This window comes from Bubalus kerabau, chromosome 5 (assembly GCF_029407905.1).
Source record: "Bubalus kerabau isolate K-KA32 ecotype Philippines breed swamp buffalo chromosome 5, PCC_UOA_SB_1v2, whole genome shotgun sequence".
Classification (NCBI taxonomy): Eukaryota; Metazoa; Chordata; class Mammalia; order Artiodactyla; family Bovidae; genus Bubalus; species Bubalus kerabau.
This window is the reverse complement of record NC_073628.1, coordinates 116,757,019-116,772,124: the sequence shown is the minus strand read 5'-3', so window position 1 is coordinate 116,772,124 and position 15,106 is coordinate 116,757,019. Positions and strand designations below refer to the sequence as shown.

The following is a 15,106-nucleotide window of genomic DNA, read 5'->3' as shown; positions in this document are numbered from 1 at the left end:
TCAATTTTGTCATCAATGATCACATTTCACTGAATAAACAAAACTAAAAGAATAAGACCAACTTCTCCTAATTGATACCAAAGTAACTCATTTCCAGAGCTCTAGTCACGCTCTATAGGAGATAAACATGAGCTTTTCCTGTTTTCTCCACTGACTGCCTTCAATGATGCTCTCCTAAATCTCTCTTTCTTATCCCTTAATGACATCTCAGGCAGATCCCATAGTGTTTCAGTTACATTCTATTTTGTTGTTGTTTTTAAGTTTCTAAATATGCCAGACACTACCAGATGCTGGATGCTAACATGTATGTACGACTCTGCCTGACACACAGCCAGCTTTCAGTAAATATTATATATTATTACTATCATTATTTCATAAAATCTAAGATCCCTTTAGTAGTAATATACACCATTCCTTTATGTGCTTCTAAGAATGAAAAAAAGTCTGCCAATTAATCTATGATAATTAATTACAAGATATATCTTGATTTTAGATGTTAAAGTGTGGGAAAACTGATTAAATGAGGTAGTAAATTCAAGCTCTCACTATTTTTGGCTATACTATTTGGTTTTCCTGTCTTTGGTCTTGGTCTCCCCACTGCATCTCCAGGATCTAAACTACATTTTCACTTTGCATTGACCCCTATCCCCAAGTCTCTTTAAAATCCTTAGTGGTTCACAACCAGGAAACATTTAAAGTCCTCAACATGGTATTCAAAGCTCAGTACGAATCACACTATCAGCCCTCCAACATACCTACTAAACCAGATTTCACTAATATGCTTGCGTACTTCCACCTATCTGTGCCTTCGTTCAGTATTACTCTATCTGCCTAGAATGCCCTCAGTGTCCTGTCCCCTCTTCACCATGGCAACAAACCCTACTGAACCTCTAGTACTTCTGTGAAAGCTTTCAAGATAAATACCTTTGATTCTCCAAAGCAAATCAATCGGCCATTCCTCTGTAACATAATCACAATATACTACGATTAGAAGACCAACCAAGTTACAAGCTCCTTTAGGACAGGCATGTACCTATTTTTACACCACCAGCCCCTTGCGAGATCCTGACCACGTAGCCTCATGTTAAGAATCCAGGCTGTAAAATAAGACAAACCTGTGTTTGAACTCTGGTTTTACCATTCACCAGCTATGTGACCTTGAGCAATCTACTCAATCTAAGATTCAGTGACTTCTTAAAACAGGATAACAAAACCTACCTTAGAGGGTGCGGATAAACATAAAACACCTGACACAACAGACACTCAGTGAACATCAGCTGTTGTTATTATCATCGTTGTCACTTTATTATTTTTTCAAAAGAGGAAGGGGACATCATGAATAGTTAGTAGATTAATATTATATATTCTAATCTTCTCCAGTCAGATATGCCCTGACTTCAGCTTGGCAGTATGTTATAAGAGACAGGGGGTAGAGAGGGAGGTGCTGTTCATGTGGAGGTAACATGTAACCTGTGTTAACATTCAGGTATGCTACAGAGAAATGCGCAAATGATTCTTCAACTTTCCTGAGTCCTCCTCTCATCTCTACCTAACTCCTCAAGCCTTAACCGTAATTTCTCAGTCCTATCTCCTCACCTAAAATAGGTTTCTACCTAAATGGGGCAATGGTTGTAATCGAGTAAACAATATTTTTAAATTGGAGCCTCTTATTTATCTAGTCTTTTAAACGACACACATAAGAACAATCTGAGGTTGTTACTGTGAACTAAAGGATCAGATTCACATAAATATATTAATGCTGAGTAAGTAATAATTAACAAGAACATTTAAATTCATATGGTCTCTTACAAAGAAAATGAATTTTTAAAATTAAAAGTAAAGAAATGTTTATATAGCAGTGATAAGCCTCAGTAAGGTATACCAGTGAGCAAGAGGTCAGTATTTTAATTCCAGGCTCTGCTATCAGCTAGTTGTGAGGCTGACCATACATATATTTTGGCCTTTCTGCCCTCAATTTATTCATCTGTGAGAGGACTTGAGAAGGTCTTTTTCAACTCTAAAACCAATTCTAGTATTAAAAAATAAAATTTTCATTAGAAAACTGAAACAAACTACAATTAGATAGCCACTAAAAATTCAAAGGATTTTGAATTTAAGCTATACACTTAAGCTATTCAGACATACTTAAGAGGGCACATGTAAATGTCACCCCACTTGAAAAAAAAAAGAATATGCAGGCACAGTCTATAACCGAAATGAATACAAGTTACAAGTAACCAAGGAGAACAAATTTCTTTCAAAACCATATGATTGCTCCCACATGAATTTCTTACTATATATAAAAAGGATAATTTATTAATATAAATATCACAGGTAAAAGGAATAATATCTAAAATCAATAGAGACGTTTTCCAAAAACCTGAACTGAACAAGCCCAGAGGGACAAAATTTGAGGCTCAGTTTTCCTCACAGAGATACTGCTAACCTAGGCTTAACTAATACCGCTGAACTCTGTAGTAGAAATAATTTTAATAGCAAATATAGGCATTATATTAGCACTTTTCATATTTTAACTCATATAATCCTCACAGAAGTCCTGTAACTACTATTACTGTCCCCATTTTACAAATGAGGAAACTGAAGAACAGAGAGGAATTAATAGAATCACTTGCCTGAGGTCACTCAGTTAGTAAATTGTGCAGCTGGAATATGAACCTAGGCAGTATGGCTTCAGAGTTTGTCCTCTCCGTGCATTACTGACACACAAGTACATGATGCAAAATGGTTAAACAATAAAATCAATCAGAGTGATTGAGTTAACTCTGCCACTAACCAAAGCTACGTGTCCTTGAATCACAACCTCTCTGGACTTCATTTCCCACTCAAGTAAAAAAGGGAACTGGCCTAAATAATCTCTGAAATTCCTTACAGGTCTGACGTTCCATGATCTATGCTGCTGCTGCTGCTAAGTCGCTTCAGTCGTGTCCGACTCTGTGCAACCCCACAGACGGCAGCCCACCAGGCTCCCCCGTCCCTGGGATTCTCCAGGCAAGAACACTGGAGCAGGTTGCCATTTCCTTTTCCAATGCATGAAAGTGAAAAGTGAAAGTGAAGTCGCTCAGTCATGTCTGACACTTGGTGACCCCATGGACTGCAACCTACCAGGCTCCTCCGTCCATGGGATTTTCCAGGCAAGAATACTGGAGTGGGGTGCCATTGCCTTCTCCTTCCATGATCTATGGAATGCTTTAAAAGCAAAAAGCCACAACTGTGGCATAGCAACAGCTATGCTCACTCTTCTTTATCTTCCTCCTTTTACACTTATCACTATATCTCATTATCTTTTTCCTATGGCTCATCTTTATAAGTTCCTCTGTTTAACAGCTGCCTACCTCATAAGAGTTACACCAATAATCTTGAGAAAAAAATAAATTAATAGAGGTGAACTCTAACCTCCAGACCACACTCTACTACCTCCAAACCATGCAGAACTCAGACCTAGGACTAAAAGTAGACCAGCCATTACTTCAGCAGGTGCTGGAGACTGTGCCTAAACGTATATATGCATAAATGGATGGAGTTATTTATTTTTCATAAACCAGCAGGGTGTAGGAATTAAGAGCAGGGGCTCTTTCAATCTCATATCTGCTAACCACAATTAGCAGTTTCAACATAATCAGTTACTGAATGGCTCTAAGACTCAGGTTCCCATTCTACAAACAGAGTGAACATAAAAACCTACCTACACAGCTTGCTATAAAGAGATGTTTTTAAAGTAATGCCATAGTGACTGACAAAGTAAGCACTCAAAAAATAACAGCTGTTGTTACCGCCCCTGTTAGCACCACTGCTATTTACAATTCCCATATAAAGGCAAGAGCTCCCAAGTATGACAGATTTTATTTCAAATTCTGTCTCTACTACTTAGTAAGTGTATGGCCATGAACAAGTTGGTTAGTCTCTCTAAGCCTGAGTTTCCTCATCAGTAAAATGAAGATAATAAATCATCTATCTTCAGTTCAGTTGCTCAGTCATGTCCGACTCTTTGCGACCCCATGAACCACAGCACACCAGGCCTCCCTGTCCATCACCAACTCCTGGAGTTTACTCAAACTCATTTCCATTGAGTCAGTGATGCCATCCAACCATCACATCCTCTGTCGTCCCCTTCTCCTCCTGCCTTCAATCTTTCCCAGCATCAGGGTCTTTTCCAATGAGTCAGCTCTTGGCAGCAGGTGGCCAAAGTATTGGAGTTTCAGCTTCAGCATCAGTCCTTCCAATGAATATTCAGGATTGATTTCCTTTAGGATGGACTGGTTGGATCTCCTTGCAATCCAAGGGACTCTCAAGAATCGTCTTCAACATCACAGTTCAAAAGCATCAATTCTTCGGTGCTCAGCTTTCTTTATAGTCCAACTCTCACATCTATACATGACTACTGGAAAAACCACAGCCTTGACTAGACGGACCTTTGTTGGCAAAGCAATGTCTCTGCTTTTTAATACGCTGTCTAGGTTGATCATAACTTTTCTTCCAAGGAGTAAGGGTCTTTTAATTTCATGGCTGCAGTCACCATCTGCAGTGATTCTGGAGCCCCAAAAAAATCTTATCTTAGCCAACAGGAATTTGTTGTATGGCTCAGGAAACTCAAACAGGGGCTCTGTATCAACCTAGAGGGGTGGGATGGGGAGGGAGATGGGAGAGAGGTTCAAACAGGAGAGGATATATGTATACCTATAGCTGATTCATGTTGAGGTCTGACAGAAAACAACAAAACTCTCTGTAATGTACAAAACTCTCTGTAAATTATAAAACTCTCTGTAAAGCAATTATCCTTCAGTAAAAAAATAAGTTAAAAAGAAAAAAAAATCTATCTCACAAAACTGTTGTGAAGATTAGATGAGGTAACAAAGCTGCTGACACCTGGTTCCTAACTGGTCAATAAATGCTAATTCCTTTCTCCTTAATGACAAAAAGAGCACATTTCCACTAATTCAGTTCAAGGAATAGAGATTAGAAGTGGGAATCCCAGAGAAGACAACTTTCTTTTCTCTATCATTCTGTGCAGGGGTATATACAAGAGAATTCTCACTCATGGGATTCTCTTTATCTTCTTATGTGCTTCCTAAGACTAGAGAGCTTTTTCTCAGGCAATCTCCAAATGTTCTGAAAGGAGTTGTGTGTTCAAAGGCAGCAACTCTTAGAAACTCTCTCAGGGAACCCAGAAGATCAAAACTATTTTCATAATAATACTGAAATGGAGCAGGACCCTACGACCTTTTCCCACACCGTCCTCAACCTGCCTTTTATCTGTGGAAAAACTTTAGTCAAAGATTAAGTTTGATCAGAGAAGTGAGAAAATGCTGGGAAAGAACCTGCCTGCAATGCGGGAGACCTGGGTTCAATCTCTGGGTTGGGAAGATCCCCTGGACAGGGAATGGCTACCCACTCCAGTATTCTGGCCTGGAGAATTCCATGGACTATATGGTCATGGGGTCACAAAGAGTCGGACGTGACTGAGCCACTTTCACTTTCATTGAATCCATGTTAAATGTTGAGGTTTCCTAAGTGGAGCTAGTGGTAAAGAACCTGCCTGCCAATGTGGGAGGCATAAGAAGACCCAAGTTTGATCCCTGTGTCGGGACGATCCCTTGGAGGAGGGCACAGCAACCCATTCCAGTACACTTGCCTGGAGAATCCCCATGGACATAGGAGCCTGGTAGGCTACAGTCCACAGAGTTGCAAAGAGTTGGACAAGACTGAAGCAATTTAGCACGCAGCTTTATTTTAGATAAGGAAACAGCAACCCACTCCAGTATTCGTGCCTGGAGAATCCCATGGACAGAGTACCCTGGCAGGCTACAGTCCATGGGGTCGCAAGAGTCGAACATGACTGAGCGACTAAACCATCACCACCAGTCATTATAAAGTATAGTCAAAGACCTTTAGTCCCTTCTCAAGGGATATGGAATAGTCTGAGCCATATCCTGTAAGCTGTCTTACAGATACTAAAACCCCTACCACGTAGGAAAAGTTAACTACATGATGACCAGACTGTAGCCATGACATAAGGTGCCAAAATTCTGAGAACTGGCCTCAAGGAAATGGGAACAAACCGACCATGGGACTGCAGACTATCTGTACTTAAAATATATGAAATGATGCTGGTCAGATCACCAATAATCAATTTCAAGACAACTGTCAGAGCTGACTGTGCTGTTTCTGCCTGTAGCTCCCTCCCTAAGCCTACAAAACCTCTCGTCCATTGATTCTAGAAGAAGTGGGGCAAGTATTGGTCTTTGGATAAGTGTGTCATCTCCCCACTCCTCCCACTCCACCCCACTCCACCCCACCCCCACCGCTGTTGCTGACATCCAAAATAAAGCAAACTTTTCTTTCCACCAACCTGGCCTCTTTATTGGTTTTTGAGCAGCAAGCAGCAGGACCCCCATTATCCACTGCAATACCACAACTTCATGTGCTTTTTTCACTCATTCTTTCACGAGTACACAGTGGAAGTTCCCAAAGGCCACATGAAATGTGATGTCACGTCTCTGAAGCCTAGTCGAAGGTGTGCTTGTACACTCTGTGTTTCACACATCTCTCAGTTTTAATTTCAACTATAGAGTATTATCAATAGATATTGGAATCTTTTTAACAATTTTTAAGAGTTTCAAATGGTACCAAGACCAAAAAGTTAAAGAATTACTTCTCTAAGGTATAGAAAAAACTCACAAAGCACATGGATTACTCCATGAATTACAACTTTACCAATTTAGTTTAAATAAGTAATTCATACAATAATCTAAAAGCTTCTCATTTTCCTGTATGATTATATTTCAGGCCTTCAATCTTCAAGAAAATGACTTGTTCATTAATTATCTGTGAATATTCAGTGACAGAACTGGTTCTAAGGACTTACATCTCCTTATTTATGGTCTACAGTCTTTCTAAATTCTGCAGGTCATCTTCAATAAGAGATGACTATGTTTTCTTAATCATCACACTGTCCCTCTCATTACACATAATATGAAAATTGCAAGTTATGCTTACAGCAAGTTAATTAAACTTTCCCGTGATCTATAATAAATAACTTTTTAAGACTTTTCTGATACCACAGATACCACACCTGCCTAGTGATAGGAAGAAACAGGTAAGCAAATTTCCTTCTATTAACAATTAAATTTAAAGGTGTATAACATATAAAAAGTTTGTAAAGCCAGGGAGAATTCTTCCATATTATTTACATTGTGATCCAAATTTACAACCATGTTCCAAGTCCTCAATCTACAATCTTCCTTTACGAGGACTAGGAGTCGTAAATGAAAAATGTATGTTAAGTCTGATTGTATAAAAATGTAAAATTTCTAATCTAACAAAAAATCATTAGTAAATTCAAAAGGCGAATAACCTGGGAAAATATTTGTAGTATACATTGCAGACACCAGGCTGTCTTCTTAATATTCAAATAGCTGTCATAAATGAATATGGAAAAACAGCACAACAAAAGATGAATAAAGGGTAGGAATAGGCAATTTATAGAAAAAGACTGATAAATCTTGATAAACATAACTGTCCTAATTCATAATTAAAGAAATGCAAACTAAGACAATAAGTAAGATGTACTTTTCAACCATGATACTGGTAAAAAATAAAAATCTCTAATAAAACACACACACACAAAAAGAAATATGTGCTTGAAATATGACTGAAATATAAAACCAAACACATACACACAAAAAATTGGTTTTTGGTTTTTTCTAAGATAAAAGAGAATTTAATGACAAAGCTATCAGCCTTATAGCTCATAATAGAGCCCTTATAAATATGTGTTGAATGAATAAATAATTTTTTTAGGCATTTGTTCATGAGCATTGTCTACTTGACTTCTTTTAGCATTTACTAGGTAAGGGGAAGACCTGAAAACAAAAATACAACCAGGCAAGACCCCTAGTGAATTCTGACAATCTCCCAAAGGCCAATTAAATAAATACCAAGCAACCCACAAACTACCTCCAGTTAAGCTGTACAACTTGAGCAAAATCTTCCAAACTTTTTTCGTTACGTTACTATTTTTAAAAAGTTTACCATGCACCTCCAATATACGTACATTTATTTATAAATTATCTCCTTCTACAACTGTGTACATTATAAAACATAGAATTTTTAAATGGAAGTTTTAAAAGATGAGACAATAATAAACTAATTTAAGCTTTCACTTGTGAATAATACAAAAATATTTTTAATCTCTCTTAAGAAATTATCAGTAACAATACTTTTAAAGAACAATCTAACAGAAAAGTTTCACTGCTTTTTAAAATCCTAGTTTTTAGTATTTCAAAGGCCTAATTCAAACTTCAAGATTCAGTTAATGATAATGGCTACAAGCTGGAAAACTGACCTTCCAATGCAGAATACTCTAATACATAACATATATTTAGGGTGAAGTTCACTATGGATGACAAAGGATGTTAAAATCTTATTTTGAAGAATTATTTTAATTATTTTGAAACTTTCTGGCAAGCTTGTTAGGTCTATTAAAGTAGCATTGCTTTCTCTGTAATTTGGCTGACAAAAAGCTAGTACTAGAAGTAGAACTGTCAGCTCTGCCATTTTCTTGTTGCTCACGTATACTCGCATTATTGGCTTCTTTACAGGAGTCTTTAATTCACGTCCATTTTATATGGGTTAGTTTAGTCAAAATTAGGTAATATCCATAAATTCATCTAACTATAAGCAACCATAAACTGAACTGCTATTTGCTGAAAGTGAACAAACAAGTGAGAAAACTATTAGCAATTCTTGACTCTCCTTCAGACTACCTCCTCAAATGAGATCATCTCATCAATGTATTTATTCAATGTTAGTAAAATTTCATTTCTTCCTGTCTTACACATAAAAATGAACATAAGTAACACTTCTAAAACTACCTTCTCTGCCTTCATGGGAGTGTTGGGTACACTCCTTTGGGGCTATGATGCAAATATACTTGAAACCCCTAGCCAGCACAACTTAATCAGTCTCTCAAATGCTTTTCAGGTTAGGACTGAATTTGAAGCCAGGAATGATTTTCCATGATCACCCCAGGTCAAGTAAGATTCTATGTTCTTATGGTATGGGCCTTCACCCCAAAACTGATCCAAAATCAACCTTCAGGGATGGACAGACAAGTATAATCTTTCCAGGACACTCACCCTAACATACTTTATTAAACAATGAAAATAACAGTAATAGCTTCCTATCTTATACAACAATTCACTCACTTAAGAAACATTTGTAAATACCAGGCATCTTATTGCTATACTCATTTACAAATGTTATTTTAAATATACTATACTGTACTTTCATTTGCAGAAGTACCTGAAAGGAAAAGTGTGGTTTGTGCCCCATCGGGTGGCCAAACTGGAAATTTCAAACAACTTCCAGCAAGGCAAGTTAACCCTAACTAATCAACATAACTCCTTTGGGAAATTGAAGCCTGCAACACAAGTGTTCTCATGGGAGAGTTCTATAAATGAAAATCACAATAATGTTATGGTGTTTCCTTACACTTGAAAAAAGGGATATGCAGATTATGCAGAATCCTTTCCAAATCTTGCAACAAAAAAAATTAAAACTATTACCATCACTTTTTATTTGAGTTCAATAAAAGTTTCATTGGGTCAGTCTTCCATTCACAGATTAAGATAATCATCAAATTTTTTTGAGAAGAGATTATTAATTTAAAAGAATGCTTTTAATAGTAATACTTTAAGTTCTATCATCTTCATATATCAAGCATAATGAAACCATAAAAATGTACAGAAATTTGGAGCTATATGGGTCCTTAGAGGGTTGTAAGCCTAGAAATCAAGTCCAGTTCTCTCACTTTACAGATGAAGAACCTAAAGCCCAGAAGAGGAAGTGATTTCATCAGGGTGACACAGTCAGGGTGATCTGACTCTCAATGCTTACACCTCTGTGCTCAAGAGACTATATACGATACTGGACATGTAATTTAACCTTTTTGGACCTTAATTTCTTCGTCTGAAAAAACCAAGGAGACAGATAATCCGTCAATCCCCTTTTAATTCTAAAATCCTGAAATTTAGATTCCTCATTATTTTAGTACCTTACAAAATTACAGTGTACACGGACAAAACCATTCCTGGTTCCTGAGAAACCAAAGCAGCACAGGACCCTAGGGAAGAAAACACAAGTCAGCAGCCAAAGGCACCAAATATATTTGCTTCTTTTGCTAATATTCTGTAAAATATTAACATGGTCATACTAGTCTGGCGGAAACTGGTCTAAATTAATTTTGATTAATCAATTACAGAGCTCTAAAGTATGCAATCACTGATTCTAAATTTTAAAAAGTGTTCTTGAAAATTTTTTATTGATGTTCTGCATTGCATGCCAAGATTTATACTCAAATAGATAACTGGAAACAGGGATAGCCTCTTTCCATTTGTGTTTTATTCTTTGTAAAAACTATTCACAAATGAATCAAACCAATTTTCTTTGTATGATTTCTCCATGTTGCTCTATTCTTTTATGCTTTATTATTCCATCTATGAAGATCGAGTCTATGAACTCCACAGTTCATTTTTAAATTAGAAACTGATCATTTTCAGGATATTGATGGATCACTAACACTAATTTTAACAGTCCAAAAAATGAAACCCATTAAAAGTTAAATCAAAAACCTATGAACTACAATGGACCTTAAAATGCTCTAACCCTATATTACTTTATGAAAGAGGACAGAAGCCTGGAAAGGCAAAAAGCCTATCCCCATGGCTTCATGACAAACATATACAAGAATTAGCACTTACTGTATGACTGTGTGTACACAATAATACATACAATCATAGAGGTAAAATAACATTTTCAGCTTCTGTCTAATGGTCTGATGTTTCAAGTAAAATTTAATGCAGCAAAATGACATGAAAACCAAAATAGCTGAACAGTTCATAACAGTTCACAGCAGTAGAAAGCAGCCTACACTAGAAATCATGGGTAATATACCAAAATTTCATCACCAGTACTGGAAAAACAAATCCAAGTGTCTGTTCTGCTAACAGTATTTCAAGAGCATCATCTTCATATGTGAGAAACTACATTTTACTGCCATATGAAAAGGTTCTTCTCTCGAGCAAATGCTCACATCTTTCACGATATTCTTTTTTCCCCAAAGTTTCTAGGCTGCCAAATTCCTCTAAAGATTCTTATTTATGCCTCTTTATTTTTAAAGGAACAACACTAGCTCTTGAGCAACAATATACAACACACAGATCCCAACCGTATAAAAAATGGCTCCAATTCAAAAAGAAAAGTGCTCCTTATTAATTTTGCCTACCAAATAAAGAGCTTACGAAAGATCCAAGTCACAAAGTAAGGACTCTCTGTAGAATAAAATTTTAATAATCTACAATTAATGAATTTTTTAAAAAATAATTTTTAATTGGCCTAGGAAAAAAATAACAAAGTCATACATATGAAATGTGTTCCTCTCTGACCAACTTAAAGTAAACCGTCTAGGACTAGTTAGTGTCCAAATGCAGTATGTGAATTGAGTACCAGAATGACTCCAGCCACAAAGCTGATATTATAAATCAAGAGGTAATTGCATCTTTAAGTCTTACGCTTCTCCTTCCAGCCCTAAAAATTGTATTCCAAATTAATACAATTCTATGAAACAGTTAAGAGCTGTAATACTTAAAATGAATCACAGCATACAACCAGTCACTATTACTTCTCCCCAAACGAAGCATTCCATACTATATAGGATGTTGCTTCAGGATGCCCTGTTCTATGAAGAACTGGCAGTGGTGCTGAAAATTACTACTAGAAAGATGAAAGACCAATACCCTCCTTTCAATAAAAACCATCATCTGGACTCTAGCCAAGGTTTTAAAACTGACCAAATGTTATTAGAAACAATAAATCAAGAGCTCTACAGGCTGAAAAGCTTCTCCCTTATTTCATTCTTACAAAACGTAGTCACAAAACACTCTAAGAAAATTAAGTGAAAGAAAGCATTAACAACTCTAGGCCTTTCATTTCTGGCAATAATGAAATACTGTATGTTACCAGGTGAATTTATTTTACAATCTTCAAGGTTCTGTTTAACCTACTTATATGTCTCTTTCCTTGCCTTCTTCAATTCTTACAACTGTTATATGAATAAATAAACTTCTGCGATTGCCTAAACATCCTTTCAATGAACTTAAAATAGAAATGAAAAAGAGACCAAAATATCTTAATTCATAAAATCTAGCTAGCATATTTGTGTTCATATTGATTTTATACTCTTTGTTCCTGCACACAACACAGATGTGAATTACCGGAGGTTACAGATTAAGTCTCTCTATCCAGGAGCTGAACTGCCAGCCACTGAGAATAAACTACTGCAAAGCTTAAAACCCTTCAGGTATCTTGGCTTCTGAATACATAAATGGGCTCATTATCTTTACTTTTCCTTTCATTAACGTATGGTTCCTTATCACTATCTCTATCAAATACCGTCCAGGAGCTGTTATCACAGAAATTAAGGGTGAGGAGGGCCATGATTTCTGTAATACACAGGAATGTTTTAAAAGTACATTGTTTACAAGATAGTACTTTTCTCCCTAGCTAACAAAAATTTTAGGGAAGAAAACCTGAAAATGTTAATAATTCCCTTCTCTTTCTTTCTTCCTCTTCCCCTTCACTCCATTCCAAAACCGAAGAGCCAAAACCTAAGATATGATTACTTTATATACTTCATGAAATCAGTGAAAACACGAGTCACCGTCTTATTATCAAAACAAAACAGTTGATTACGATGTTTGCCTACTGTAACCACCGCACGTGTGATACACATTTAAATCAAGTTTCGACCCTGTTACAAAGCCTTTGTCAACAGTGGGCAAGTGGGGGAAAGCTGAAGAAGGGCTCTGTGAATTGAAGGAAATCACCGGAGGGGCTCATCTAGGAAGAAGATTCCTCGGGGAGAGGTGAGCCGAAAGAAACAAGACCTAACCTTGGAGAGGGGGCGCTCGCCCAGGGTGGGGACCAGAGGTCAGGGTGAGCGGGAAGAGGAAGGGATTAGCGCGGAACCGCTGTACCCGGGCTACCCTTCACACCCCGACTCCGCTACCTGCGGCTCTCCCTCCCACCACCATTCCTCAGCCCCGGCCGGCTGTGCAGTCCCTCCCGGCCCGCAGCCCGCAGCCTGCATATCCGTTACCCCGGCTGCAACGGGGCTGCGGGGGAGGGGAAGGTCAGCGGGGCCCGGAGGGGGCCGGCCGCGGCTAGGATGCCGCAGTGGCTCCCCGTCGCACCGGGTCAAAGTCCGCCCGGGCACGGGGGAAGCAGCAAGAGCGGAAGGCGGCGGTGGAGGTCGGGACTTGCGAGATGGTGGCCCCTCCAAGTCCTCCCACTCCCCGGCCGCCGCCGGTACCTCATACTGGATATATTGCTTCCTCCACTCGGGAGTGATGTGCGCGGAGAGGTGCTCGGCGAACTTCATCCTGCCGTCTCCCCTTCACTCCTACTCGGGTCCAGCAGTTACAGGCGGCGGCGGCGGCGGCAACAGCGACTCCGACTCCTCCCCACATGGGCCCCGGCGCGGCGCGGCACTGCGCTTCTCTCCTCCTCCGCCGCCGCCGAGGTCTCCTCAGAGCCGCCCTCCCGCCATCTTCCTCCTCCTCTCCATAGCCCCGCCCCGCCCCGCCCTCTATACGTCATCGCCATGGTAACCGCCTACGCGCCCAGACGAAAAGGGCGGAGTAAGGGGCAGGATTTGGGTATGTTCTTTAAGGCTCCGCCCCTTCTGGGCCGGACGTGCTGAAGGCACCTCCCCTGACCTCTTCCGTCTGGCTCCTGTTGGCCTTACAGCTGCTCGCTACCGCCTGCCTGGGAAGCAACAGTGTTGTTATTGCAATTAATATTAATACTGTAGCACCAATAATCCACACAATACGTTATATGTGCAAAGATTTGTGCAAATGTTTTTCCATTTTAATATTTATTCTTCATAAAACCCTGAAAGATGGATCGACATTAATCCAAATTGAGTAACTAGAACAGACTAAATACTTAAGGGCCAAATGTATTTCAAGGAACCCTATTTTACACTCTCTAGGTGCTCAATAAATGCTTATTGAATTTAATTAAAGACATCAGTGCCAAAAATTACATGCTGCTTCTGAATTTCAATGTAGTTATCTAGTCCGGGGGATACCAGAAAGGCCAACAACAACACATGGACCCAAACTAGAACTGGGATTACCACCTGGGCTTGTGACTAAGCTTAGAAGTGGTGTTGAGAGGGAAGCCCATGTTGGAAGCAAAGAGAATCCTCTAGAGATAAGGTTGGAACCCCACCCTCAGGGAGACCAGACATGAGTACAGTATGCGGGCTGACTGTCCTCAGGGAGCACGCAGAACAGATCACTCACACAGCTTGGCACCACTTTGAGTGTGGGAGTAACTGATCTGGAGGACCTGATTTTGGAGAGTAACCAAGGTCCTTCCATGAGTGGAGGAGCCCTGTATGATATTAATAATAACTAACATTTGTTAGGTTCTCACTGTCTACGTAACAAATACTATTCTAAACACCTTACATGTACAGAACTTTGTTCTGTAATTTTCACAATTTTTATGAGACTCAGAGGCTAAGGGATTACAATGGTTAGGACAGTATTCTAAGATATCAGCATCTACTATTGGCATATTTGTTTTTTCCTCCATGTATTTTTCCCCTTTCCCCTTCCTCTTAATTCATGCCAGTGCGGATTCTGCAGTTATTTCCTCAGGACAGGGATGATGCATGATGGAAAACAGTCATGGGCTATGAGTCTTTCTGACTTTTATTGTACAGAAAGCCTCAACCTCTGGTAAAAGGTTAGATCACTCACACAGCTTGGCACTACTTTGAGCGTGGGAGTGATTGACCTGGAGGACTTGATTTTGAACTATAACCACGGTACTTCTGGTGAAAGGGTAATTGGGGTCAAAAAAAGGAGAATAGGAGAAGGAGTGAGGACTCCTTTCAGCTTAGCACTATACCCCTCTGCTCACCATGACAGTTCCCCTCTACTGGAGGTGTTGCCAGGAGAAGAAGACAGACTAGAGAGGTCCATGCTCCTAGGAAGAAGGAACAACCACAGAAAAG

The 15,106-nt window shown here is 39.0% G+C and overlaps 1 protein-coding gene across 2 annotated transcripts in view; it reads right to left on the bottom strand.

Moving 5' to 3' along the window:
• The window catches only part of XPR1 (xenotropic and polytropic retrovirus receptor 1), a 201,401-nt gene extending 187,747 nt beyond the window's left edge, over positions 1-13,654 (bottom strand). Inside the window, exon 1 of one of the 2 annotated variants that reach the window (XM_055582863.1) lies at positions 13,388-13,654. In XM_055582863.1, coding sequence (XP_055438838.1) covers positions 13,388-13,456 — 69 coding nt within the window. In that variant the 5' untranslated portion in view covers positions 13,457-13,654. The remainder of the gene's footprint in view (positions 1-13,387) is intronic. The other variant, XM_055582862.1, reaches the window with a different exon arrangement.
• Between the last annotated feature and the right edge of the window lie 1,452 nt (positions 13,655-15,106).